The sequence below is a fragment of the Lissotriton vulgaris genome, chromosome 2_1 (genome assembly GCF_964263255.1).
Source record: "Lissotriton vulgaris chromosome 2_1, aLisVul1.2, whole genome shotgun sequence".
NCBI classification, from domain to species: Eukaryota; Metazoa; Chordata; class Amphibia; order Caudata; family Salamandridae; genus Lissotriton; species Lissotriton vulgaris.
In genome coordinates this window covers 1,496,121,140-1,496,148,897 of record NC_141687.1, presented here as the reverse complement: position 1 = coordinate 1,496,148,897, position 27,758 = coordinate 1,496,121,140, and the positions used below count along the sequence as shown (strand labels likewise).

General features: G+C 44.3%; 1 protein-coding gene across 1 annotated transcript; it reads left to right on the top strand.

Annotated features, from left to right (window-relative positions):
• Positions 1 to 6,143: 6,143 nt before the first annotated feature.
• LOC147732811 (uncharacterized) lies at positions 6,144 to 24,862 on the top strand. Its single transcript, XM_086957364.1, has 4 exons — positions 6,144 to 6,426; positions 14,931 to 15,129; positions 18,404 to 18,459; positions 21,586 to 24,862. The coding sequence occupies exons 1-4, from the start codon at positions 6,195 to 6,197 to the stop codon at positions 21,870 to 21,872; spliced, it is 774 nt and encodes a 257-aa protein (XP_086813490.1). The 5' UTR covers positions 6,144 to 6,194; the 3' UTR covers positions 21,873 to 24,862.
• Positions 24,863 to 27,758: the final 2,896 nt, after the last annotated feature.

Here is a 27,758-nt window from a genome sequence, read left to right as displayed (position 1 = left end):
CCGCATGGTTCACCGAAGACCTCCGGACCTCCGGACCTTTCGGAAGCTGGAGAAGAGCTGGCTCCGCGACCGAACACCAGACAGCTACACAGCCCACAAGAACACCACCCGCAGACACCACCAACTCATCAGGACCACCAAGAGGACCGCCATCAAGGACCGCCTAGACAGCAAGGCACACAACAGCAAAGAACTCTTCAACAACATGAAAGAACTCTCCAACCCCAGCTCCAACACCACCAACATTCCACCATCACAAGACCTGTGCAACTCACTGGCCACCTTCTTTCACCGCAAGATCACCGACATCCACAACAGCTTTAACACCACCACTCCCACATCCACCGCCGAGACCACCACCCCTGCGGCCACCACCCGCACCAGTCGCCTGACAGCCTGGTCCAACATCAGCAACGAAGACACCATCAAGACCATGAAATCCATCCACTCCGGATCCCCATCTGACCCATGCCCTCACCACAGTTTAAACAATGCCGGCACAGCCATTGCACCCCATCTCCGGAAAACAATCCACATCTCCTTCGAGACAGCAACCTTCCTAGAGAGCTGGAAGCACGCCGAGATCAACGCCCTACTGAAGAGACCCAAGGCGGACCCCAACGACCTCAAGACCTTCCGGCCCATCTCCCGGCTCCCTTTCCCGGCGAAAGTCACTGAGAAGATCGTCAACAGACAGCTGACCCGCTACCTCGAAGACAACAACATCCTGGACCGATCCCAGTCCAGCTTTCGCAGCAACCACAGCACCGAGACCACCCTCATCGCCGCCACCGACGACATCAGGATCCTTATGGACAAAGGAGAAACAGCCGCCTTCATCCTTCTGGACCCATCAGCAGCCTTCGACATGGTCTGCCACCGCACCCTAACAGCATGCCTCCATGATGCCGGAATCCAGGAGAAGGCCTTGGCCTGGACCACATCCTTCCTCTCCGGCAGAACCCAGAGCATCTGCCTCCCACCCTTCCACTCCAAGACCACCAAGATCATCTGCGGTGTTCCACAGGGATCATCCCTCAGCTGGACGCTGTTCAATATCTACATGGCACCACTAGCCCACGTCGCATGGCAACATAGCCTCAACATCATCTCCTACGCCGAAGACACCCAGCTGATCATATCCCTCACCGAAGACCCCCACACCGCCAAAGCCAACCTCCATAGAGGAATGAAGGCCGTCGCCGAATGGATGAAAGACAGCAGGCTGAAGCTGAATTCAGACAAGACGGAGGTCCTCATCCTCGGCCCAAACCCCTCAGCCAGGGACGACTCCTGGTGGCCAACATTAATAGGAGCAGCCAAAGAACCCACCGACCACGCACGCAATCAGGGGGTCATCCACAACTCCGCCCTCTCCATGACCAAGCAGGTCAATGCCGTCTCCGCTTCCTGCTTCAACACCCTCCGAATGCTCCGGAGGATCTATAAATGAATCCGCTCCGACACGAGAAATACTGTCACCCAGGCCCTCGTCACCAGCAGACTGGACTACGGGAACGCCCTCTACGCAGGAACAACAACCAAGCTCCTGAGACGGCTGCAACACATCCAGAACGCCTCTGCACGACTGATCCTCGACGTCCCCAGAAGCAGCCACATCACACCCCACCTGAGATGCATGCATTGGCTCCCTGTCAACAACAGGATCACCTTCTAACTCATCCACGCACACAAAGCCATACACAACGCGGGACCAGCATACCTCAACGATAGACTCAGCTTCTACACCCCCACCCCCACCCACAGCCTCCGCTCTGCCAACCTCACCCTCGCTACAGTTCCACGCATCCGGAAAACCACCGCCAGATCCTTCTCCTACCTCGCCGCAAAGACCTGGAACACTCTCCCTACCGGCCTACGACAGACCCAGGACCTGCTGGCCTTCAGAAGACTTCTGAAGACCTGGCTTTTCGATCAGTAGCAGCCCTCCTCAACCCCCCCCCCCCGCCCCCCAGCACCTTGATACCCTCACGGGTATGTAGCGCACTTTACAAATGAAATGATTGATTGATCACTATATCATGACAGGTCACAATGAGTTGACTGTGTTTTCAACATGTTCTTTCAAGTAAAAATTTCAAATTTGGCCAGCATCAAATTAGGTGGAGCAGCAGGTCATCAATGCAGGTGTGACAGTGTATGTTGTGGACACCAGGGTTCTTCAGGAGTTGGCAAATGCAAACAGAGGAGAAAGTGGAGACCCTGAAGTACTCAATGTACTACTTGGGAGCACGAATAAATGTTATATACCAAGCAGGTGGAACAAGAGAGAAAGATGATTTTGTGAGCAACTGCATTGAAAAGATGGGAACACAACATATCACAGTGCACACTATCAATTGACATGCTACCATCAGCATCAATAATGTGAAATTGGGGGGGAGGAGCCTGGCCAGCGACCATGATGGCCGCCTGACTCCTCGGCTCCGCTTACCGCTGAACTGCTCTCCCGGTTTCCGCGACATCCTGCATGCACTTCCTGGAATAATCGGCGCTGGCGGAACCGGGAGGGCAGCCCGATCCTGCCGCTGTGTCTCGAAGTCGGCTCCCGGCAGTAGAAGCGCTGCAACGCCCTCACCTCCTCCGGACTCGGCGAGGCAGGCTCGGGGTCTTTGTTCTTGATGTGCGCCTGGCCCGAGTGCAGCGACGATCGCCGGGGGCTGCTGGACGGGGCTGGCTGCCGTGCCTCGCAGCAGCTTCGGGATTCTGGAGCCCTACCTGCCGCTTTCTCCGACCTGCGCGCAGAAGCCCCAGAAGCAACATTGTAGCACTCCCTGGGACCTGCATTGATTCCGCCGCTACTTTGTTTCGCTGCAGGGCTGGGACGAGCGCCATCTTGCCGCCTGCCTTCATTCCCCGAAGGTAAACACCCGGGACTGGGTCTGTTACAGCATTGCTGCGGGGGTGATAGTAACTATTGCCCTGCACCCCCCCCCCGTCTGGGCTCACTTCATCATGAACCAGCTGGAACTATTTGGGAATGCTGGCAAGGAGAGCTATCGACGGGCGGCGCGACAATGCACGCACTTGCACCGACTGGAGGACAATGCTGCGCCCTTTCTCCCCTCGGCGCCATTGCGGCTATGTGATATCCTGAGCGCCCTGTCCGCCTTGAGGGTTGACCTACGCACCGTCGCTGGGGAACTGGGGGGTCGGATGGACGCGATATTGTCCGCGGCCCCCCTGCCTGCTCGTGACGATCCGCAGCATCTGGCCGCTACGCCACACCCGGTGAAGCATCCTTGTGGCCCCTGTGCCCCGGTCTCTGCTGACATGGAGACGGCGCGGAACTCCGATCCTGCAAACGTACTGGAGAAAACACCCCTGGGTAGACCCGGAATGTCTGAAGCAGTTTTCCGGATGGCAAGACGGTATCGGGCGCCATTTTCTGAAGATCCCTCAATGGCGGCTAGCGGAATGCAATACACTTCCTTGGAATGGTGGCGAATGTTGAGACTGGCTGTACGGGGTGACCCTGCACCTTGCAACGCTTCGTGTGTCATTACCGTTTTCTCGGCAACGGGCTGGATGTTCGATTGGGACCATTCTCCTATCCTGACGAGGCCCCTTCATCCCCTTATTTCACCTGGGTCGTTTTCGATCCAGTTGGACTGCGTCGCTGCATCCTATCGTACGGGGCAAGGTTGAGGGTATCCTCTTTCCCTTCGGAACTGTCTTCCTTGTACTGCTGGGACACTGATGGACTGCCGGTGGATTTCATATGTTGGTACTGTATTGGTGGTGGAGTCGGGGTAAGGGTGGCCGGAATAATGTACTTTGGCAGTTTTGGGCATGTTCTTATGGCCCCCCCCGGTCTTTTGTGATTTATGTTCCTTTATTTCTCTTTCCTAACGGAACTCTTCTCTAGGTGAACTGTACTCTTTCTCCTTTCTTCCCTTTTCCCTGTCTTTTTCTCCTTCTCAATTTTCTCTTTTCTCGCTATATTTCGGGTTATGGGGAGACAAACACTCTGCTAGGGGGGGGGGGTAGGCCGTAGCCTCTGCATGTGTGTAGGGTGGGGGGGTAATTTTTAGTTCATGTTTCTTTCTATGGTGCCTTTTTTGCTATTATATGCTTTTTCTCTTTCCTCTTGGCCCGTGTTAGGCATATTGGGGGATGGGTGGTAGCGTGGTATTAGTTGGGATGTTGCGTCCTCTTTAGGGGTGTGCATATTTTGTGGCCATCCTCTGGTTGGGACCTGCATGCTGTGAACTGCGCTGATTGGTAAAGGTCTATAGTGAGTCCCACCTACACGGACCTCGTTTCTTTTCTCTTCATTGTATTAGTACGGAGAAATATGACCTGCTCTTAATGGTAGCGATGAAAACTTTTAAACTTAACCTTCACTGATTCTGAGACATGGTAATACGATAACTACAGTGTAACTTTTTTTACTGCTTGCTTCAATGAGAGATATTACTGTGTCGCCGTAACGTTGCATTGGTGCTTTACTGTTTCCGTGGCCGGCCGGACGGTTGTAGGCCCGTATTTGTTCTGATTTGATGCACAATAAAGGTTTTCAAAAAAAAAAATAATGTGAAATTGCACATTTAGATTTTCAAAATGGTGGACCGAATGGACCAGCACTAAGCTCTGTCATTGTGAATTTGTCAAAATCAACTTGATTCGTGACAGTACTGGTGCAAAATTAAACAAACCAAAATTCCTTTAACTGAGACCAAAAATCTGCACCCAAATCGGAGCACGTTTAATTTGTCAACAAGCAGTTTTACCCTTGCATCACTGTTTCCAAGTTCATGTACTTTTCTGGACATGCTCCTTCCTAACAGGCCGCACCCAGTCAGTCAGCCTGGCCCTCTTCACCTCAGAGCTGCAAACCTCAACTGCGGAGTTCTACATAGATCCTCACTCAGCCCCACCCGGTTCAACGCCTACATGACCCTACTTGCCAACATCATCTGTGCCTACGGAATCAACATCATAGACAATGCTGATGACACTCAGCTCATACTCTCCGTCTCCAACAAGACCCCAAACACCCAGACCAATTTCTACACTAGCATGACTAAAGTCCCCAGATGGATGAAAAACAACTTCCTCAAACTCAGCACTTTCAAGCTCGAAGTAGTAATCTTCAACAAAGACACCTCATTCAGGGTACTCCACCTGGTGGCCTGCCAAACTCGGACCCATGCCCTTCACTGCAACCCACGCAAAGAAACTCTGAATAGTCATAGCCAATCAAATAACCATGACCAGCCAAGTTAACTCAGTATCCATCTTCTACTTCCACACACTACAGGTTCTCAAGAAGTTCTTCAAATGGCTCCCCACCAACACCGCACAACCATCACCCAAGCTCTCACCACCACACCACCAGCAACATCGCACAACTGACCAGAAGAATCCAGACCATACAACACTCAGCGGCCAGGCTCAACCTCAAACTCTCACTCTGCACTCACATCACCCTGCACCTCAAAGAGATCCATTGACTCACAATGCACAAACAAGCACGTTTAATCTCATGCACACGAAATGAAAGCCCTGTCTCATCTCTGACCCTGACTCGGCCCATATAGCTCCTGCTTCCGTGCCAGGATACCCTCAAGTGTGAGTTGTGCGCTGTACAAATAAACATAACAACATGCGTTTGGTGCATTAAAAATGTCCCCACCTCGAGGTCAAGTGGTGGCATATGAGGGACATGTCCAAAGCTCAAACCGTCTTTGAACTGAGAAATAAACAGGATTTTGCACTGTCTGTTGGTGCGCTTAGGAGACAATATCATATCGGTGTTTAGAATGCCACTGAGAGGGGGATCTTGTTTGGCCTAGTGATAAATATCAACAGGCACCTCAGATTTTAGTTATCAGCACTTTATTTAGAGCAGGGTAGAGTTAGAAAATCCTTATCTTTCTGGTGAAGATGCTAATTCTAAAGTAGAATCCAGCAACGACATTTTCTCCGCCACATACTCCACAATTTTTATTTTTGCATTCGATAAATGTCGAATTGCGTCACGCTTGAATTAAATTATTGCGCACGACAGGGAACCTCTGCTTTCCCGTTTTCATGTGATTATGAATCACGAGTGCACCCAGGTAGCAGGATGTAAAGAAACTGGCATATTGTGGGCGCGCCCAGTGTTTGCTAATAATTTCCAGGCTCTGCTCACCTGCCAGCCGGGTATAAAATGGCCCGCGTCTCTGATGAGTGCATCAGTGCTACAGGTGTGCTTCCAGACGTGCAGTACACAGGTGACGCGGTCCAACACTATGGCAGCTCCCACTATCTACGCCCTGCTCTTCGTGGTTGGCGTGCTGGTCACGCCCGTCCGCATGCAGTCGGACCCTTGCAGCACAGCAAACCCCATCACCTCCAACGTGCCTTTTAACCTGACGGTGACGCCTGGCACCTACGTGGCCAACACAACCTACACAGGTAAGTTGAGGCTTTGCAATCATAAATGTACATACGCATGGTGCTTTACACCGCAGTGTGTGAAGATTCGTATTCCTGCGAAAACAAAACGTTCCTGTCACTCGCAATCAGTGACCTTGATTTGCAATTGTTTGTTTAGCGCTTGTTATTTCCAATAAATACCGCTGTGTGGAACAGCTGCCACTCTTACTCGTGTAGGTTTTTCAAAATAGTGGTAAGTGAGAATACGTTTTATGTAGAACTCCACGTTGCCAAATCTGGCGCTGTGGAAGCAGGCGCAATTATTACTACAAATCAAAGGAGATGCTTTTTAATAGTGATTATGGAATAATAATACATTGTTTTATTGAAGCGTTTGCTTTTGAACAATTTAAAGCATTGTTAACCAAGCTTAGGGGTATTATTTTTTATTATAAGAATACCTTTATTAGTGTTTGTTACTAGTTTTGAACACGTCGTAGCGTCGATAAGTACAGGTGGTCATGTGCCATAAATGTGTGTGTGCATGTTTATACATACATACATACATATATATGTGTGTGTATATATTTGTGTGTGTGCATATATACATATATATATGTATGTGTGTGTATATATATATATATATATATATATATATATATATATATATATATATATATATATATATATATATATATATATATATATATATATATTGTATACATATATCTAGAGAGAGAGTTCCCCAAGTGCGGCAGTTACGTCATGCTGTGGCATTTTTTCCCTTAATAACAACAACCCACCTTCTCATCATCATATTTTGTTTTATATAATGCGTGCTACTGCACTTCTGTGTTTTTTCCCTATTGGTAGCACCGTGAAGATCAGGAACCTATTGTTTCTATGACAAAAGGCTTCTATTTTTATTGACCTTTCGAGGTCGGGAGGATGAGTCAGGACTGCAGAGATTCACTTCTGTCTCTTCTTCTGGTGACGTGTTCGTTCATATCTCTCTACACAGCGCCCGAGTAACGGTGCTCAAGTCGTCATAGCGCAACACTCCTCTATAATGTGTGTTTCAGTGTATTCAGTCTTAGCATGTGGGCTTACATCGTCTTCCATGCTCACCCCTAGACCGAGGTGCCCCCGTCCCTGTCCTCAGGTGTGCATGGTACACAAAGGAAGTGCCACATGTGTACACACCGGTTCGAGGCATTCGACAACATGAAAGTAGAGGGGGGCTTTACTGGGCTATCATTTAACACAACGACGAGGACACACGCGAACCCAGAGGTACATAACAGGCGGTACAGCGTGGTCAAAGCAGAGCCCCCGAGCCCAACATGGCTCTGTGCTCCCCTGGGTGCTCGCTGTACACTCGCTGCCAACGTGTGAACGGAGATGCACGACATTCATGGCACACTTGGTGTTAGCACTCGTACAGTGAGGCAGAGTCTGTCTCAGGGTTAGACAGAAAGCGGTACAGAAGAGACAAGTGTACACATGAATTCAGTCAAATACTGAGCACTGACAAATAGACACTCTCTGCACAGAGGTTCGACACGAGGTACGGGCAGAAAGAGTGCTCGGAGACGCAGGCACTCAGTGCACAGAGGCACGGGCACTCATTGTACTCAGCTGCGGACTCCACAGTAAATAAATACACGGGCATTCACTGGACACAGCGGGCAGTCACAGTAGAAGAGACACAAGCACTCACAATGCTCACAGCACAGATTCTACATAAACGACATGCATTCACTGTCAGGGCTTTAAGTGGGCCGGGTCCTGGCGGTGATCGGCACCATCTGTGCAAAAAAGCAGGTACTGAGACGGACCCCTATCAGGCTCTCCATTTTTGCCCCATCCACAGTGTTTTTTATTTTATTTATTTTTTTAACTCTGCAGTAGTTCCATCCTTCACTGCCTTTGGTGTAACTTTAGAGCGACTAGTATAGTAATTTCACAGTCTCATCATTTCAGAACTGAAGCATTTTCCCATATTCTATACAACGATGCCACAGTTGTTGCTTATTTAGCGAATCCAACTGGCAACCATTGACAAAGCCAATAGTCCTGGCTTGGTGTAGGTGTCATATTACTTGGTGTATTATATATCTGGATGCAATGACAGATGCAGTAGCATTCGTGCGGGTCACTAAGCTAAGGACAGATTGTTAACTTAGTTTAGGTGTTATTAAGGCACTCACTTAATTACATCAGCCACGCCACTTTGAGAGACTTCCCAGTTTTTTCATCCCACTTAAAGCCCTGTTCGCTGCACACGGAGGTGCAGGTTGTTCCCCAAATGTACACAGCCACTCAGTCACTGTATATTAAGATGCAGTCACTTACTGCACGCAGATATAGGCACAGAATTACGAGTCACGGGCACGCACGCAAGCACGGTGTACACAGAAATAAATGCAGGCAGAAACTGGGTGAACGCCCTCACTGAGCACAAATGTACTCAAACTTGTGCAAAGGAGCTCTTACAGTGCACATAGATACGGACTCTCGGAACGCGTGTAATCAGTGGCTCAGTGGCTCTCCCTGTACACAGAAGCTTATTTACATGCACCTTGCGCCGCCGGTACGTCACTTTTTTGCTTGCCATATTAAAAGTGACGCACCAGCGGCGCACGGGGCTTGTATATAAGCCCCAGAGTCTTTCATAGTACACAGAGGCGCACGTGGCCCTTAAAGTGCACAGTGGTCCGCAACACTCGGACGCAGAACCTCTGACGGTACACATGGGTACCGGCGGATTCCAATGTACACAGGTGCTCCCTGTATACACAGTCAAAGCACTGCCAGTGCACGAGCGAAGAGCACACGCGTCGTAAGCAAACATCCTCCGCTGGCCTTCCCTTACCCCCGGTTCTTTCCGCTACCGCCTGAGGCTGAGCACACATCCTTCTTGTAGGCGGATGGGGCGGCCTGCAGGAGATGCGCCGCGTTCTGTCATTCTAGGATGTCTCGGTGCTTCTCGACACTGTGATCTCAGGGTAACCACTCCCTCCAGCCTCAATTGTTAATCCACTCTATTGTGTTGGTTTTTCACCCGTGTCTCTCTCTCTCTTTCCCTTTATTTCCACCTCTCTCCCGATTTCTCCCTCTTCCTCTCCCTCCCTCTTCCCCGTGGGCGCCATTTTCCAAGTCGATGATGTTCGAACCGTTATTTCTTGTTAATGATTTATTATCATCAAACACAAGACCATCATTTTAAGGCTGGAAGTTGATCGCTGTCAGTATGCGAACGTTCTCACGTGTGATGGCAGGAGCGCAGGGGCGAGGCTATCAATGGTACAGCAGGTGCAGTGGCACCGGAGCTCTGGAATGCTATGTGTTATATTTTGCCATTCAGCAAGTGTATTGTGTCCATTCTCCGCCCCTGCGCCGGGCACGTGTCACCCTTGCTCTGCCACTGCAGGAGCATAAAGTGAAATAGATTTTTCTCCGTTGTTGGTGAATGATGTATAGATGGTCTCGGTAGTCAGTCTTAAAGAGCAGATTCAGAAATACATGAATGATCGAGTCTATTTTCCCCGCAATGTGTCTGCATCAGAGCTCGCAATAGACCCGTTCTATGCGCCAGACCCTCAAGCTGGCCAGGGTTTCGCGTTGCATCCTGGTACTTGTGGTCCATTAAATCTCGGACCAGAATGCAGATAAAAAACCGGGACTAGATGAGGGCATCACGTGCGGAAAAATGAGAACCGAAACCTCCGCACCGCACACTCATTTTAGGGCGGTGTGTCTTGCATCCTAAATTGTACCTGTATATCTGAGAACTTCAGGTTAATGGGTAGCCAGAAACGGGATGTTAGTGGAAAGAACACGGCTTCCATATCTTGTTCCCGCGCCTGATGTGGGTTTTGCATGCTGTAAATTATGGACGACACCGGTACATTTCTTATCTAAATTACCAGCTGTCTGTCTGGAAGAGGTTGATAATTTCTGTCTCCATTTTATTGACATTATCTTTGGACCTTGGGTTGTTTCCGTCTATTTTTAGAGTGGAGTTTTATAAAGTGTAATGCAGTGGGTAAAGGAAGCCCAGGCCACAGACAGATTTGCAGATTTTGTCCTGAAATACATGTATATACATGGAACTAGTGCGCAAAGTCCGTGGAACTAGTGTGCATAGTCTGCGGTTATACTGACCAGTTGGCAGAAAGCAGGAACGGCTGGACTTACGGAGGACTCCCAGGCCGAGGAAGTTGCACTGTGGACTTAATGGTGGCAGGTGACTGACATATATGTCAGTGGTGTGGCTCTGGGGTCGCTTGGACTGATTTCTGGGTATCTAACTCAGGGGTTCCAAACGCAGGTCACAGGGAGAAGGAACAATACCAGATGTGCAGGAAACAGCTTATCATTTAAACGAGGTCTATTCAAATGCGCCGTATGCAAATACATTTTCCTTGAAAATACTGAGAGGTTTGCATAAATCAGGCAATCCCCGTCCTATTTTCGACATCCCAAGTCCATCCGAGTACCTGCTCAATCGCTCAAGGGAGAGGAGTTACCGACCCAGTACCGGTCTTCAGCTTTCAGCCCCATATCAGTCACATTTATAAAAGTGCATAAATGAATCAGGGCAGGAGAAGTTCAGGAATACCAATAAAATTGGGGGTACAGGGGAGAGATTTTCCTCCATGTGTAAAACTAATTTTATAGATGAGAAATCACAGTTAGCAAGAGTCAATATATGACTGCATTACATTTCATTAGCTGGATATGTAAAGTTCACATTTTCAAATGTTGGCATGTTTACATCTGTCAGTACTGACAGGAAACTGCAACACTCGCAGCTGCACCGGAAGACATCTGGAATCCTTTCTGAATTCAAATAAAGTCTGAAAGTTTCTTCAAATACAGTAGTAACCCTTCAGGAGCAGATTTCCGAGTTTCTTTTAAACAGGAGCACTTCGTTTTTTAACACTCTACGATTTCTGGCTTTCTTAACTGTGTTTATGGCTTATTTACGAATATATCCACATCAGGAATTTATAGTACAAAATCTACACCCAACTGAGAACTGTTATTGTAAACGATATTCAGGGAATGATAATTTATTCCCCAGAAACATTTTTGTTCTCGCATTGTGGCATAAAACCCACTCGGCGGCGGGGTCGCCTCTTTCCTTCGGCAGTTTTATAGCGTTGGTGGCGACTTTGCTAAATAACTCCTGCCCTATTTGAATTGCAGATTGCAACAACAACATGCAATCATGTGATCCATTCTGCCCATTTCTGCGACCGGAACTCCCACACTGCTCTTGCATTTGAGAAGAGCTACTTGATGGCGGAACAAGCCGGTTTCCACCAATCCTTGCTGGCGGGTGAAGGTGGAATGCGGGGGCTGTCACCCGGAACGGCGATGGAAAAACACAATGTCCCTGGCTGAGGAATATCCTTTTCAAAACACCCATTAACACTTGAGAACTATAGACACACAAGAGAGCGCATCAGAAAGAGAGCGAGAAACGGACAGAGAGAGAAAAAATTAGACCGAGAGAGAAAGAAACAGACTGAGAGAAAACGAAGCACACACAGGAAGTAAGCGAGGCAGCACAAACGAGAGACCAACTGAGAGAGGAAGACAGAAAGACAAGGAAACATAGAGAGGAAGATCGAGAGTGCATGAGTGAGATAAACATGGACAGATAATTGAGAGACAGGGGACGAGAGGGAGATCAGAGAGCCATGTAGAAAATAAAGAGCAAGATTGAGAGAGACATGCAGAGAGTGAAAGCACGAGCGAAAGGGAGTAAGGGAAATGTACTTTGGGCGGCAGATTATGAGAGTGTGTGAAGGATAGAGGCTTGGTTAGAGAGAGAGAGCTAGAAAGAGAAAGGGCTACAACGTTACGTGGGTGGTGTGATACATGTAGAGAGAGAGGGATTCTGGGTAGAGCTAGTTAGAGAATACCTGATGGACACATAGATGCAGAGTGGCACCACAAGATAGGCGTTCTCGTCCTGAAAAACTTCCTTTGCCACACAAATCCACATATAATCTGGCATGTGACCTGAAATTCAACATCTGTCCAGGAGCTCAGACACTGCTCTTGCCCCCAAATCCTTTAGATCACCTGTTCACTCTTTGAAAAAACTGAAACCATTTCATCAACCTGCTGTACATTGTGGGCTAGTTTGAGCATTTGCCATGCCTCGCTTGGTTTAAGCAAATGCCATCCTAACAGGTAGGCATAGATGCGATTTGGCACCTGTCCATTCCACAGCCAGACTCATTTCTGGTGCAAAAATAACTACATTACCCTAGTCATCATTTCAAGGGTGAGCAACCCCCATCTTATTTGGTATTTTCATTAAAAATCTCTTGATTGGGAGAAAATCCCAGTAGCAAAAAAGATGTTCAGACTTGAAACGAGGACATTTACATGGCGCCTGCCTGCCACTCAATCTTCTGTGTGGCAGCTGCCTCTTTATGGAACTCTCTAACAGAATTCCTCAAAAAAACATGAAAATCTCCTAAAAGTCTACGTGAAATTAAAAACGTATGTATTCAGACGCTACTTGGATTTTTAACCTCAATTGCTCATATGTAGCGCTCGTCCTTTCCTTCCACTGATTGTTTCTGCACCTCTTTGGCGCCCTTGCCTCTTACCTTATTAGCTCCTCTTCCTATTTTGTCATCCAATACTCTGGTCGCCTCCCCTCTTGATACTTTCACCTCATCTACCTTATGGCTACATCTCTTGTTAGACCCCTGTCTACATTGATTTAAAATTTGATCGATCCCTGTTTCCTCAGTTGTTGATTTGTTTACTGTGAACTGCACCTCCTTCCTCCTTTCGCAACATTGTTTGTCCCTGTTTAATGTTCTTATTCCTGCAGTTTCTGTTCTTTTCAAGGCACTCCACCTTTTCGATTGTTCTTATGACTGAAAGTCCAATTACAACTATAACGACCGCCTCCTTCTGTGTCATTAGGTACCCTGTTTCCGGCCCTGAAATTTAATGTGAACATCACGTGCATTCTGAGTATTGTAGCCCTGATTTGCTTCAGTTGAAACGATTGAACTAGCACAGCTGAAAGCAATGATGATCAGATGAGAAGATCAGGACTGAAGGCAGTGTCCATAATGAACTGGAGTGAGGAGGTCACCCTTCAGACAACTGCTATTTTGTTTGTAGTGACTAGCATACAATACGTGAAATCTATAGTATACACGGAGAGATGGGCAGCTGTCCAGCCCACCACCAGTTGAAACATAGTGTAAAACATGGAGGGTTCTAAGGTGGCTTAATTTGGAGACTTTTTGGCGACAGCTACGATTTTTGACTAATAATGTTGTCTAAAAAGCAGTGCCACTGAACACAAGTATTCAATAAATATATCAGTGAGTTAAGAAGAGACAGCTGTTACTGGTATAATACTATTTATAGTAATGAGAAGAGTAGATAGAGTTACATTTTATTCAAAGAAAAACAATCCTTCTGATTATGGATAGTCAACAATGGGATACTTTTCAGGGTTTTCCTAGCAAGATGAGGACTTTGTTGTTTGGAGGATCATAGGGTCAAATAGGGAAACCAGTACATCACCTCAGGCTAAGATGTCTTAGTGGCAAATTCTGCTGTGCAGGCATTCGGTTGGCGTAATCCCAAACAAATCCTTGTTTTAACTTGAACGCTGGGGTCAATTCACAAACTACACATTGAAGTCTTAAATAGTACTACGGTAGTGCTTCTCATTTGCGGGTCCTCCGCTAAGGCGGAGGAGTGTCGCCCCACTGCCTTGTAGCAGGAAAAAAAAAGGAAAAAAGAAAACGATTACAACGTAATGTTATTATCATATATTTTGATTTCCTGCTGCAGCAGCTTTGCATGATGGGGCGCGGCAGAAGAGATGGGGAGGATTGGTAGAACTCCTCACCGTCCACCACCCACGAGCCATGCCGGTTGCCACTGGTACTGCTCACATACTACGAAATGCTATTCACAAACCTATGTACAGAGACGTCTGCCTTTCCGATCTTTTCTTTGTGGAGATGTCAAGCACACCTTAAAAGTAACTATACTATTTATGTGTGCAAGTGGGAGGGACTAGGGGTGTGGTAAGAACATGGGTAAAAATTACTCAAAGACAGGAGGTAGTTACGGAAATGTAGAGGGGTTTAAGGAACGGACATGCTAACATAAACACACACCCACAAAGGAACTGAGGGCTGTTGACATGTAAAGCGTACTGCTGCCGCACTAGGAAATGGTGACTGACACAAAAGAGTAGAACCAGACCTTGGAGCAGAAGTAAATTTACACAAGTAAATTTAAATGTAAGATTTTACCTTTGTGAATTGGGCCAATCGTATCAAGAGACTTTTGTGCATGAGGTTGGATTCTTAAAATAATTTTGTTCTGATAAAGTGGAATTAAGTCCTACCCATAAGCCTGCTTCTTACATTATACCAACCACCTGTTAGGAAGTTGGAAATAGAATGCTTGTAGTCACTTGTGTGAAAAAGTCATTTATTTTGTACCAGTAACAATCAGGTTGGTATCCTCTTTTTCAGTAACTGTTTCTGGACTTGCAAACGTCACCACTGTTCAGCTTCAAGCTGTAGACGCAAACACAAGTATGATTGTGGGAATGTGGAGAGGAGCATCCGACGCCAGATCTTGCAACAACGGTTCTCTCCTGTCCAACTCTTCGAGCATGAATGTCACTGCACAGTGGACGTCCCCTGGCACCGCACAGTCCGTGGAGATACGGTGAGGGACCTTTTCAGCTGGCCTGAAGTATGGTTTAGTGCTCTAATGGGGAAATGTATGTATTGCCTTCAAAAAGGATGCCAGTGTTTTTGCAATGTTTCAATTAATCTCACTGAAAAAAAAAGAAGGTCAAAAGGAAAAAAAGTAGATTAGATGTACGTTGTCTCAGTAGCTTTCATGGTTTGAGTTTCAGGAGTCTGCAGGCTTATCAAAAGAAAGGGACGTGAGAAAGATAACACCGGTGAGAATTTCTCGAGCGCAGGAAAACAATATTCAGGGGCATATTATCAAAGGGGTTTATCTCCGCTTTTTTGGCTTTAAAAGCCAAGAAAGCGGAGATAAAATGATCTCCCTATTACCTAGCTGCCTCTAACACCAGTTAGCGACAGCTAGTAGGAGATAGCGACCGTCTTGGGTCCCACTTTGCATGTCAGTGTTATTTATCACTAATGACATGCAAAGTGGGCGTGCCAAGATGTTAGCGACTGGAAACAGTCGCTAACATCGCTATCTCCTAGTACCAACTTTTGGAGATATTCGTGCTAAGCGCAAATATCTCCAAAAGCTAATACCTGCCCCTGAGCAGTTCTTAGCCATGTTATCCAATGGGAGGTGGATAGCATGGCTAAGAGCATTAGCTCGGTAATGCATGAATATCGCTGACTTTTCAGCGATATTCATGCATTGCGGCCGATTTTTATCGCTTAGGAGATAAACCTTGGTAATAGCAAGGTTCCTAAGCGATAAAAATCACCGCAGCTCGGCGATAAAAATATTACCGCTAAGCCAACATAGCGATAATTATCGCTAGTTGTTGGTAATATGCCCCTCAGTTGTTTAACCTTCAGTGCTTAGTTTGGAAAAATGTAAGTGACAGGTCACACGGTACTTCTCGGGATGCCACCACAGCGCACTCCACTCACTGTCCCTGACATCTGTGCCAAATGCCGGTTCTAGCTCTACCTACCAACGATTACATCTACAAGTGTGGCCTTTTGGATTGTTGTAGGCCATGTGAAGCTGCAAGGATGGTATAGACACTCTAGATACATTATGGGGCATATGTACAAGGGAATTGCTCCACTGGAACATCTTTTTCTCCGACGTTCCCGTGGCGCAGTGCCCTGCACCATATTTACAAAGCGGCGTTAGGCCACTTTGCATAGCTTAACACCACTTTGAAAATACGGTACCCTTTCACACAGGTTTCTGCGTGAAAGGGGCATGCATGGAGGGGTGCTGTTGGCGTTCCAACGCAGCACCCACTGCTTTCTGATGATGCCCCAGATTTACAAGGAGGTGTATATTTGAGGCAGCACCAAAAACTAATGGCATCCATAAGCAGGTATTAGATTGGTGTAATGAGAAATAGTACTTTTATTCCAACTCGTTATTGTTTTTTCTATGAGTGACACATTCTGCAGCACACATAGACACACAAAGAAAGAGCAAAATGACTTTATTGATTGTTTATGTGCAGGAAGGGTCACCTTACTGCACATAAACAATCATCCCTGCAATGCAGGCACGCATACTCCGTGGTGCAAGGATATCTTTGTTGGCGCTACGCAGCTATTTTTACTACCAGTGCAGGGGAAAACAGAGGTGTGCACCATATTCTTGTAAATATCGCATCCCTGTGTTTTTAAATGAAGGTGCGCTGCAAAATTTGCTGCAGCGCAGCGCTATTTCCTTTATTATATGGGATTGTAAAACACAGTATTCATCATAAAATAGGCAGACATCCCCACCATATGGTTTACTGGTATAAATAAATAAATAAACAAATAAATACATAAATTAATAAGTGCCTGTGTTTAGAAATTAATGCCAGTACAGAGGCGAGCAAACACCAGCACAAATTATGCACTTTATCCCTGGCTCACCCTTTAGTGTGCACAGCCGTTGAGTCCCTCTCACCCTCCTAGCCTAAGGGGCTGTGAACAGTATCAAACTGGTCTATAGGGCAATCAGGCAGTGCCTGATGGGCTGGTGTGGCAGATCTGTGTATGGGGCGGCTTCTTACCGGTTTGTGGGTTAGTTTTTACTGTTGATTTCCCTGATACTAACACAAACATTGTTTGCAGCTAGAACAAATGCATGCAGTCTCACATAGCTTGCAAAATACCCGTAATAGCGTGACTTTACGAATCCAAATTTGACCTAATTTAAAAAATGGTGGCCATTGTTTTAGCCATATCTGGTTTGCTATTATTATTTTGGTGCCTGGGCCTATTTTTGTCAGAACTTGGCTGTGAAGACAGTGGAACGAGCAAATTGTATAGAGCATAAGATCCATGTTTACTCTCTGCAGTTTCTACCCATTCGCACCTCTGTAGGTGTAGGCCACTGAGGGTTTAATAGTGGGATAAAGGGTCAAACATATAACGTTACCAGACGCCAAAGGACATGCAATGTTATTTTTGCTATGCCTGCTATTTGGTGATCCAAAATCCAAGACTTCTACTGATTGAAAATATTGCACAGCCATCCCAGAACTATACAGCCCACTCCCAGGCCCTGAAACATGTCACTGGCCACCAAGTATTGAGCGCTACAGAAAAGAACTCAAACAAAAAACTCCCCTTAAAGAAAATGGCAACACTTAAAGTAATATCTGGGAACATTTATCAGATTTTATTTTTACGAACAGCCATATTGAAAAAAACAGTACTAATGAGTATTGCAGTCGCAGTTCTGTAAATTGGTGGAGTGCGAAAGTTAAAAAGAGTTGAACCTGGTGGAAAACAAGATGGACTCACATTGGCCCACTACTGGAATATTTTTAATGGAAGTCTATCAAATTAAGGTAGTTTAATGGTGTGCCAGTATATAATTTTATGTAACTTGGACCAAGTCCACAAAACTATGGCCTGTTTCTTATCTCCTGAAATATCCACTGTGGATTCCACTGGTTTCCATATTAACATTTATCACGAATCTTTCTTGCTCGAAATAACAGAAAAATTGGAATGTAACCCTAAAACTCCTAAAGACCACTCCATCCCACTATCTTTTGAGAAAGGTGGATGCTAGATTGGTGATACTCTGCCACGTTGAACTGATTTTTTCATTTCACTAGCTTTAGATGCTGCACGTTGAAGGGAATGCTATGACATTTAGGATATAAATAAATACATTAAAGATCCATCTGAAAACAGGAGTCCCGTTGAGATTCATTTTAGGTGTAGAATGCTCACTAGTTATATCTGTAAGTTGCTGTTGATTTGAATATGCTAACCTGACCAACAATTTATGTTATTACATTTTACAGGGCATACATCAAAGACGGAAACACATTATATATGACTAAACAAGCACTAGCAGCAGGTAAGAGCATCTGAAACTAACTTACATTCATGTGTATAAAAAAAGAACAGGAGAAGCTATGTTACCTCTGCACTTGACTGTAGTCAGATGATTTAAAGGGCAGTATGGCAACACAAAAAGATGATAGACGGAATGCTGAACATTGTCAAACACTCACCCCCAGTCCTAGGTGTGAGATAAATACATTGTTTTTTTGCTTACAATGCCACCCCAGTTTGGACCCAGCCATATGAAAAACAATATTGAGACTGCTCCCTAATGGAACAGTGCAGCTTGAACTGCTGGACCAGAAAACAAGCATCTTGGGACTTGTGTTGATGTATCTCTCCTCATCATTCAATCTAGCTGGAATCCAGTGGCATGGTGAGCACTGGACCCAGATCTGGGCTTACCCTTCCCACTTAGTGCAACTTTAGCAACACTAAAATATGATTGATGCAGAGCTGAAAGCATTATTAATTTCTAATTTTTTGCTGTGGGCAGTTTCCACCCGCAGCACACGCTCCCATACAGGAATGAGAGTTTGTGTAAATCCCTGCACCGTGTGGCAGCCACCTCATGGTGCCTGCCACACAGCGCAGGGATTTATAGGGGGGCACCATATGTGTCCCCTCTGCCCACAATCAGATGCCAGAAGGAGAAAGGGCCCTACTAGGGGCGCCAAAGTTGCTTTCCAAGAGTTTTCCATGTTGGAAAGCCTGTCCGAAATGGACATCATAATCCTGATGATGGAAACCCATCCGTATGGATTATGTTGTGGTTTCCGGCTGGCCGATGGGCTCCTGGAACCTGTTGGAAGCCAGCTGGAATGACCGGCCGGTGTGGCTTCAGACTGCCTACATTGTAATTAGGCGGCCGTAAGCCAAACCAGGAATGTTGTTCGGAAGGCTTTCGACCTGCGGTCAGAGGGTTTCCAACGTACATCCTAATGAGGACCATAATCTCCCTGATTCTAAACACAATATGCATTGGCAAAGCCAGTTGGTTTGGCATGAGTGAACTCTATTATTTTTAAGTCTTGGTTACACAGCGCGTGCAGTGCTCGACTAGACAACCATGCACTTTCTCAAAGAGACATGTTGTGTTGTATATGTCGACTTATAGGCCACCCATCTCCTACTATTGGTAAACTTCAGCTTCACTCTCATTTACTTGGATTCCATTTGTTATGGCTTGCAGGCTTCATGCCCTCTTCTTGTATTTGGCTCTCCCATAGTGCATGGAACAAGTACACATCTCCTTACACTGCTCCCAGTTTGCGCTGCTATTTATTCTTTGTTTTCAAGCACTCCATAGGAGTTCTTGTGTTTTCAGGCCATATTCTCTGCACACATAGACACACACTACAAAAATGCATGTTAATGTACATAAACAAATGCATTTCTTAAAAAGTTGTTGAAGCACGAACAGCACTTGCTTTTTTTTGCATGATCTGATGGTATTGGAGCGATCGCTCCATCCTCCCCGTTGCCATAGTGTGAACAAGAGCCAATGGGATTGGAGCGCTTTAAGTGCTCACTAGTTACATTCTACAAAGACACAATAATTATTGTTGCTGATCCTGCTTCAATTATGGTATTTTTTTACCCCTTCATTGTAGTTTCCTCCTGCCCTCTCCCGTTGTTGCTTGCCCATCTTCCCACCCCGTCCTGCTTGAGCCGACCCCCCACTACCTCCCTTGTCGCTGCTGCTTTTATTTTTTTATTTTTTGCATGATCCGATGGCATTGATGCGCTTGTTCTATCCTCATCTTACCATTGTGCTAACACCAGCTGATGGTATTGGAGCGCTTTAAGTGCTCATCAGTTACATTACACAATGACACAGTCATTGATGTATGCAGTGGGAAGCGTAATTAATTTGCCCGGAAACAAGGGATTCAAACCTAATTCCCAGTTCCCCTCTTGGGACTCTAGCCAGTGATGCCACATCCTCACTTCCCTTCAAAGCTCCTCAGATGTTTTTCACTATCACATCCACAGTTGTTCAGCAAGACCCATAAACACTAAAAAAGCTTTGGCAAAGCCAATAGATGTTGGCAATGCCCAAGCCAATGGCCTTGTCAATATGAATGTCTTTTAGCCATTTTATCTAGCAGCATATCTGCTGTTCAGCATGGCTGAAAGTCACTGAAAAAAGTGTTATGATGCTGCAAGTGCAGGTCACTGTATAGCGCTTTTTGTATTAATAGGGGCTGGAAAATAAATTCACCTTGAGGGGCGAAGAAACGTGGCACCAGCTCAACATCCTGTGAGTGACTTTTTACCATGCTGAAGAGCCAACGTGCTGCTAAACAACGTGGCGAAAAGACATTCACATTGACAAAGCCAATATCTCCAGCATTGCTGAGATCTATTGGCTTTGCCAATCCTTGTTTTGAAGAGCGAGCACATTTTTATCTATAAAATATTTTGGCTCAAAGATGAAAGCTCAGGTATTTTTGTATCATCCCTTTGATGTGGATGAGCCTACAATCTATGCCTATTAATCAGCGGATCATTTTTTGAAGGTCTTCTAAATAGATATTATAAAGAGGTAGCAAAGATATTGTGCTTACTCTTAGTGACTCTCTAGGAGACCTAGTTACATATAGCCTCTCTGTTTCACATTAGTCCCAAATGGGCTAACTGGTTTTTCAACAGTTTAATATACGTGAAGACTTTTGGAACATCCCTAGGAAATAATTCAACATGAACATTTTAAACATTATTAGAACTTGCTCGACTTGCAGGACAAAGGATTCTTTTAGTCTGTTGCCTGGTTCAGTTTGCAAAACAGTTTTCAAGGGGTAAAAAGATTGGCAACTTTGGTGCGATTTGAACATGTTATTCTGCAGTAGTTACAACCAAGGTGATAATCAAGTCCAAAATCACATCGATACCCGGGCTAATGGTATATGCATTAATAATGTTTGCACTTTTGATACTTCCTAGATCTAACTGACTCCATAAGTAGTGCTGACAATATTTCAGAATGGAGGGGAATATCAGTCTAGGTAGTAATAACTCTCTACATCTGCTATTAATATCTATTGATCTGTGTATGAATATTGTGATTCTTATGTGAAACATTAAGAAACTTTGATGGTCTCCAAACGAATTGAAATTAACTTTTTTTGTGTTTCAGTCTCATCAACAGTTCCACCCCAGTCTTCAAACGCCACAGGATCTTCAAATGTGACCATATCCACAAATGCAACCGGAAGCAACCAAACGACCGCAAGTCCATCAACCGGCAACTCTACCTCTCCAAATGTGTCTACTGTCACACAAGCACCCTCAAATGTGACAGTCCCTAAACCAACATTAACAACAAAAAATGGTTCAGGGAAGTCATCATACTCCAGCTCAATTTTGATTGCAGCCTTCCAAGTTGTTTTCCTCCTATTTGTCAATGGCCGGCAGACATCCTAGGCACCTATCAGAACTCAGGTTGTGACAAGCCAGTATAGGGGCAACTTATCATCACTGCACTTTTGACTTTCCAAGAGTAAAATCTCCTATGTTTGAACTGTGTGCCACTTGTGATTTTTGAAGCCCAAGTCATTCTGCCAGAGAGGGAACTTGAGTGGCCAATGGAATACCTGCTGCCATATTTGATTCGACTTGACCGCTGCCAACAATGACTGGGACCTCAAGGCTGCAAATACATGAAGTGATAAGAAAAAAAAACATAACCGCCAGTGCCCCAGCACTGAACCTCAATTAAATGTTTAGTCTTTAAGAATTGTGGAGCTATGCCTGGTTAAATCTACCTTTCTGTTATTGGGACTTCGATTAAAGCTGACAAACCTTGGGATGCACAAGCATGCGCATTCATTGCATTAACTGTGACTAGACACTGACCAAGCATTGCATGTGGTAAAACCTCTAGCTGATCAAACGATTTTGCATCCTTTCTCAAACTCTCTTTTTCACATATGGATCAAAGCTTGAATGCAATCAATGCGTTCTAGTTTCAATGGATTTTGACAATTTTGATGTCACCAAACTTGATCCATTTTGCCATTTCTGTACTAGCATCCCAAATGTGGCTAGGCTGAGGTACAGGCATGGATGTTGGTAATTGTGTAGGATTCCCTTTCAGAGTCACTCCATTCTGCTCCTGACAATTTTTATCTTAAACCATGAGCAGGCTCTCTGGTGATCCCTCTTGTCTGTTTGTAGACTGTGCTAGTAATCTGGATATTCAAACAATGTTTCGTTTTGATTGGCAATTTGTGTCTGTCCAGAAATGACAGCAATCTGCACCATTCCCTAGGCAAAGCCAAATTTTCTCCAGCAGTGAATGAAGTCCAAGTCTCTGTGGCAGGCACTCTCAGACCCTTGAATGATAGCACACAGGTTCTTGTATTGAATTCCTAGTTCAGCCCCATTGTGCCTGAGTGGTTTTCGCCCGTGTTCCAAGTAATTTGCGACAATTGGAGACTGCCATGGTACTAAAGTAATTTATATTCAGATAATGCGCTATCTGACTAATGACTATTTCATAAATTCTAACATGGCTAGGTGCAAGAGAATTCCTGTTTGTGCGACTTTTGTTCACTGATAAAAGGCAGTTGAAAATTCAACATTGGGCATAGTGCTAGATACAGATGTCACAGCCAGGTTTATCTATGTAAGGGTAACAAAAATGGGTATAATATTGTTCCCCTACATGTGAAGAAAAAAACAAAACAGCATACTCTCAAACCCCAGCATATAGGACTCTTGTTAGTCTCTTGTCCAGCCATTGTTCCAAAGTGACAGTAAAATGTTTGCACAGACAGAACAGCACAACACGCATGCTAAAACTCACAGCTAGAACAGAAGCCAACTCTGACATACATGCACAAAATGCAGATTCTCTCAATCGGTCTTTTTCTATTTCCACGCATTATTTGAGTATATTTTTTTACATTTAGCTTCTCCCGCCCCACTTTTTTAACGGATATTTCCCACCTTTCTCCCCTCTATGCTCATGTCTCTCCCTGTCTGCTTCTATCACTTCATTCTAGTTTCCTTCTCTGCTTCTTATTCTCTCCCTCTCTCTTTCACATTCTTGTTCCCTTCTCTCTCAAACTTTCGCCCCCCATTCAACCATGCAACAGAAAGGATGTTAATGAAACAAACGGGAATACATGTAATACTAACGCAAAAATCTATAAGTGCTTTGAAAACAAAATCGTTCTTCCCCCAATATGAAATTCAAGGAAGCCAATAACTTCTCCAAAAATTAGGGATATCAAGGAACATATGTGTCCTACTTAAGGCAGGCCATAGATAGGCCATATCAGCCAATAACCACCTAACCTTCCAATCACAATTCTTTGTCAATGTCTTTAAATGTCCTGCTAGACAAATACTTTAAAAAGTTTTCTTACTTGACTTTTGCATCTATTGCGAATTGTCACTCTTGTTTTTTATGTTCTTCCTGTCGATTTGTAATGAGAATAAGAATCTATCTTAGCAATACTGTAGCTGACAAGAAACCATTATTATATATGTGAAACACAATATGATTTGCAACATACAATAAAATAGTTCAATATTTGTTTTCAGAAAATGTTTCATTTAATGTTTGACGTAGCTCTACCTTTTTAGAGGCCGACACTGTGAATAATTTATGGCACATTCATGTATAAACATATGATCAGAGAGAGGCCAAATCAAAGATATCAGTACATTTCTCAAGGGATTTTATACTGTGAAGTAAAATTCATGGGAAATTGTAAGGAAACTATGGTATATTAAAACTTTTAGATCAGCAAATATATTTCTGTTTCTATGTATTAAATCTATTTTTTGCACATGGTTGTATGGTTATATGCCAATCCATTCTCAAAGGCATATAATTTCAGTACTCACACACCCGAACTGTAAAACTGAAAAAGCAGTGATTGACGCTCAAGGGTTCCCCTACTTTTGTTGATAATGTATGATCAATGATGCACAAATTGTTTATGAACATAACGGCAAGCTTCACCGAGCACTGCAAAGTTTGTATGCAGCATATGATTATTTAATTTTACGATTACTTTCCCAAATATGCTAACAGTGAAATGGCAATGATTGTTCAGGGGTGAAAGTGTCATTTCTAATATAAATATTTAGTAAATTGGAAGTATCTAAGATGTATTTACTTTAAAAATGTAAGTTATGTTTTATTGTGTGTTATTTTCTAAATATGTAAATTACATTTCGAAATATAATTATATTTTGATATTAAAACACATTGAGGTATATTGTAAAATATGCACATGTATGGTTAAAAAGAAAAGTGAAATTTATCAGAACTGATATTTTTAGATGTTCTTTTTTCATAGAATGTATTGTGATTGCTAAAGGTGTCCAACAACCTTGTAAGAAGCTAAGATGTTTTGTCCTGTCAATTTAATAAATGTCTAATTTAAGTATGTTTCCAATCTTGGTGTATTTCTGAAATATTTTGAAAAATTAAAACTTTATATTTATAAACATTTTGTTACTGTAAGGATAACCTGAAAGCCATTCTCAACAATTTTCTTTCCATTAACAAGGCACTACTTTGTGCCTACGGGATAGTCAATGTTCTATAGGAAGCTCCAAGGTAGAACCTTGTCTATCACATGTAGCAGTTATCATCTAATGATATTACTGTACATGCATATTTCGATGAAACAAAAAATGTAACCTTATAAGATGTGGGTTTAAAACCTATTTGGAAAATATGGAAGCCAACCCATTTTAAAAGCCGTGGAACTGTAGCTAGTAATCAACAATACACAATGTGAAGGTTGCAAATGTGAAGGACATTCGAGAATGTGATTAGTGGAAAATAAATGTAAATCATACGAGTGAAGCCAATCCCGTGAAAATGTTCACAATCTCCCCTTGGAAATTATCCCACATTTGTTTAGAGTCACTAACAACTTATGAACCCAGGCAGTGAGGAGGAATCTATGATGACTTAAATATCATTGTACAGTGCTTAATATATTGCTGAAAAGTTCCAGAGAAATGCAGTATCCCTTATACTGATTACTTGATGACATGAGTTTGTGCTGGACAGAAATACACAATTCACATGCACTTCAGCTTGTTATGTTTTCTGTTCTAAACTCACTGCAAATGTCATATTTAACCCTTGTCTTTATGAATAATGTTATGTCAATGTCTCCATTGGTAATATCTCTCCTTTAATTTCATCAGACTAAAAGCTAATAAATGATCTATTGCATGACCTTGTAGTAGTGTGACCCACCTCCTCCTCAAATTTAATATTAAAGTGGCCTCTGTCCATTTATCCATCTGTTATGGAAAACAACACGTCTGGCTTAGCATTGCAGATGTCTAAACATAAAGGTTCCTGTAGAGAGCTTTGCAATTTTTTGGCTCATCCTGTAGCATCCTGGCGAACACAAAATGCCAGCCTCGTCTCTCCCAGGTTCAATTTCAACTATATACAAATGTAAACTAGGATCTAAATGGTGGAAGCATACATCTGGCAGAAATAACTAACCACCATCAAGCATCAAAAGATAATCATCAGAAAATTCTGGATAGAGCAATATGCTAATGATAATAATTTGCCCACACCTGCTTTAACCAGGTGCACACCTCTGTTCCTCCAAATCACTCCATCTCTCAAAGGCCTCCATCAGTGGTTTTTTGTGAGGTACTTAATGCTTCCTTAATTAATAAAGTAAAAGAAAACTGAAGTATACTTGTGGGACCAACCTCTGGTGCCAATGATAGCTACCTATTTTGTTCCTAAGGCGGAACTGCCTTTTCACTACCCTCACATAGAACCTATTCTTAAATTACTAAAAACCCATAGATCTCCTATGGATTATGCGCCGACATGGCAATTGAGAAGGTTCGCCCCTTCCTTTACCCCTCTCATTCATCTTGTAACCAAATGGTAATTCTTATAGGGTGCCATGCTTGCTAGGAATAAGAATGGGATTATTACTCTCCATTAACAAAAACCCCAACATTCTTTCAAACATTAAACTTATAGCTAGTTTCTCAAACCTGTCTAATATAACGGAGAAATCCATTGTCTTACAGCTCAAATAAAATATGGATGGTCATAAGTTATTTTACTCCTTTCTATCTGGCTTTAGAGCATACCATTAGGTACATCTAGCATGTTTATAAAGGTGATATATCTAGCATGAGTTGATTAAATCTACCATGAACACAGAGAGCCTGCAGCCCGTGTAGAATTATCAACTCCCTTTGACACCGTGGACCAACAGGCTCTGTTTCAGAGGATCAACAGGTAGCTCATGCTTGCACCATGGCCAATAATTGATACAGTACCTTCTTTAATTAAAGGAGTTTAAGCTCCTTTTTGTTATCCGTGATTGCCAGGCTTCAGTATTCCTCAGGGTTCTCTCCTGTTTCCTCCTGGTCCTCAATTTAACTTGTTCTTAAATTTAGATGTGTAAGTGAAATCCAACACTGATAACATTCAAGTGTATATTCTCAAGGAGCTATCACCGAGTTAACAGCACTTTATCGCAGCCAAAGTCGTGATAAAGTTATCACCTCGTTCACAAGCAGGAGCTAACAGCCCATAGCACCAGATTACCTGCGATAGCAGACGCAAAAAACATCCCCACAGATGACCCCCGCAACTATCACTATGAGATGCAGAGTAGGCATTCCTGTGCCAAAAGCCGCAACAACACCACTCCACAACATTCACAACGACCAGCCAGATCAGCTAATCGACCACAAAACATGTGATAAGGTGCGTTAGCAGCAGGAAACTAACACCTGCTTTGACCTGGTGTAATGTCGGACCACAGCCTGCACCACAAAAGAGAGCCATGGCCAGAGTCACACCTGAATAGCAACAGATGCCATGGAGCAACTGATCATGCGGGCCGGACACCCAAGAGGGCCACAACACCCACTGCCACCACCCCCAGGAGCCCCCCCAGCCAAAGACATGTCACATCATCTACATAGAATCATGTACCAAATAATCAGTCTAATGTTGCACAATCACATCTGGTGACATGCATGTGTCATCACAAAAATGAGCATCACAAATTCACCTTCGAATCAACAACTGAAAAATTATTCAAAGAAACACAGAACAGAAATGAAGACACATGGCGGCTTCCCTCAGGATAAAATGTAGGTCACAGACTGAAAGACAAAAATCATGATGAGAAGGTGTGTCTTGCACACATCAAGGAACAGAGAGAGCGAAGGAGTGAGAGAGAAAGAATGGGAGAGAGGGAGATAGACGGACAGAGAGAGTGAGAGAGAGATAGACAGAGTGAGTGGGAGAGAGATAGACGGACAGAGAGAGTAAGAGAGAGA

What these genes read in the sequence shown, in the direction of transcription:
- LOC147732811 (XM_086957364.1), top strand. Translation starts at nt 6,195, where the DNA reads ATGAGTGCATCAGTGCTACAGGTGTGCTTCCAGACGTGCAGTACACAG. An exon ending in GGCCAACACAACCTACACAG is followed by an intron (nt 6,427 to 14,930) that starts GTAAGTTGAGGC and finishes CCTCTTTTTCAG; the next exon opens with TAACTGTTTCTGGACTTGCA. An exon ending in GCACAGTCCGTGGAGATACG is followed by an intron (nt 15,130 to 18,403) that starts GTGAGGGACCTT and finishes TACATTTTACAG; the next exon opens with GGCATACATCAAAGACGGAA.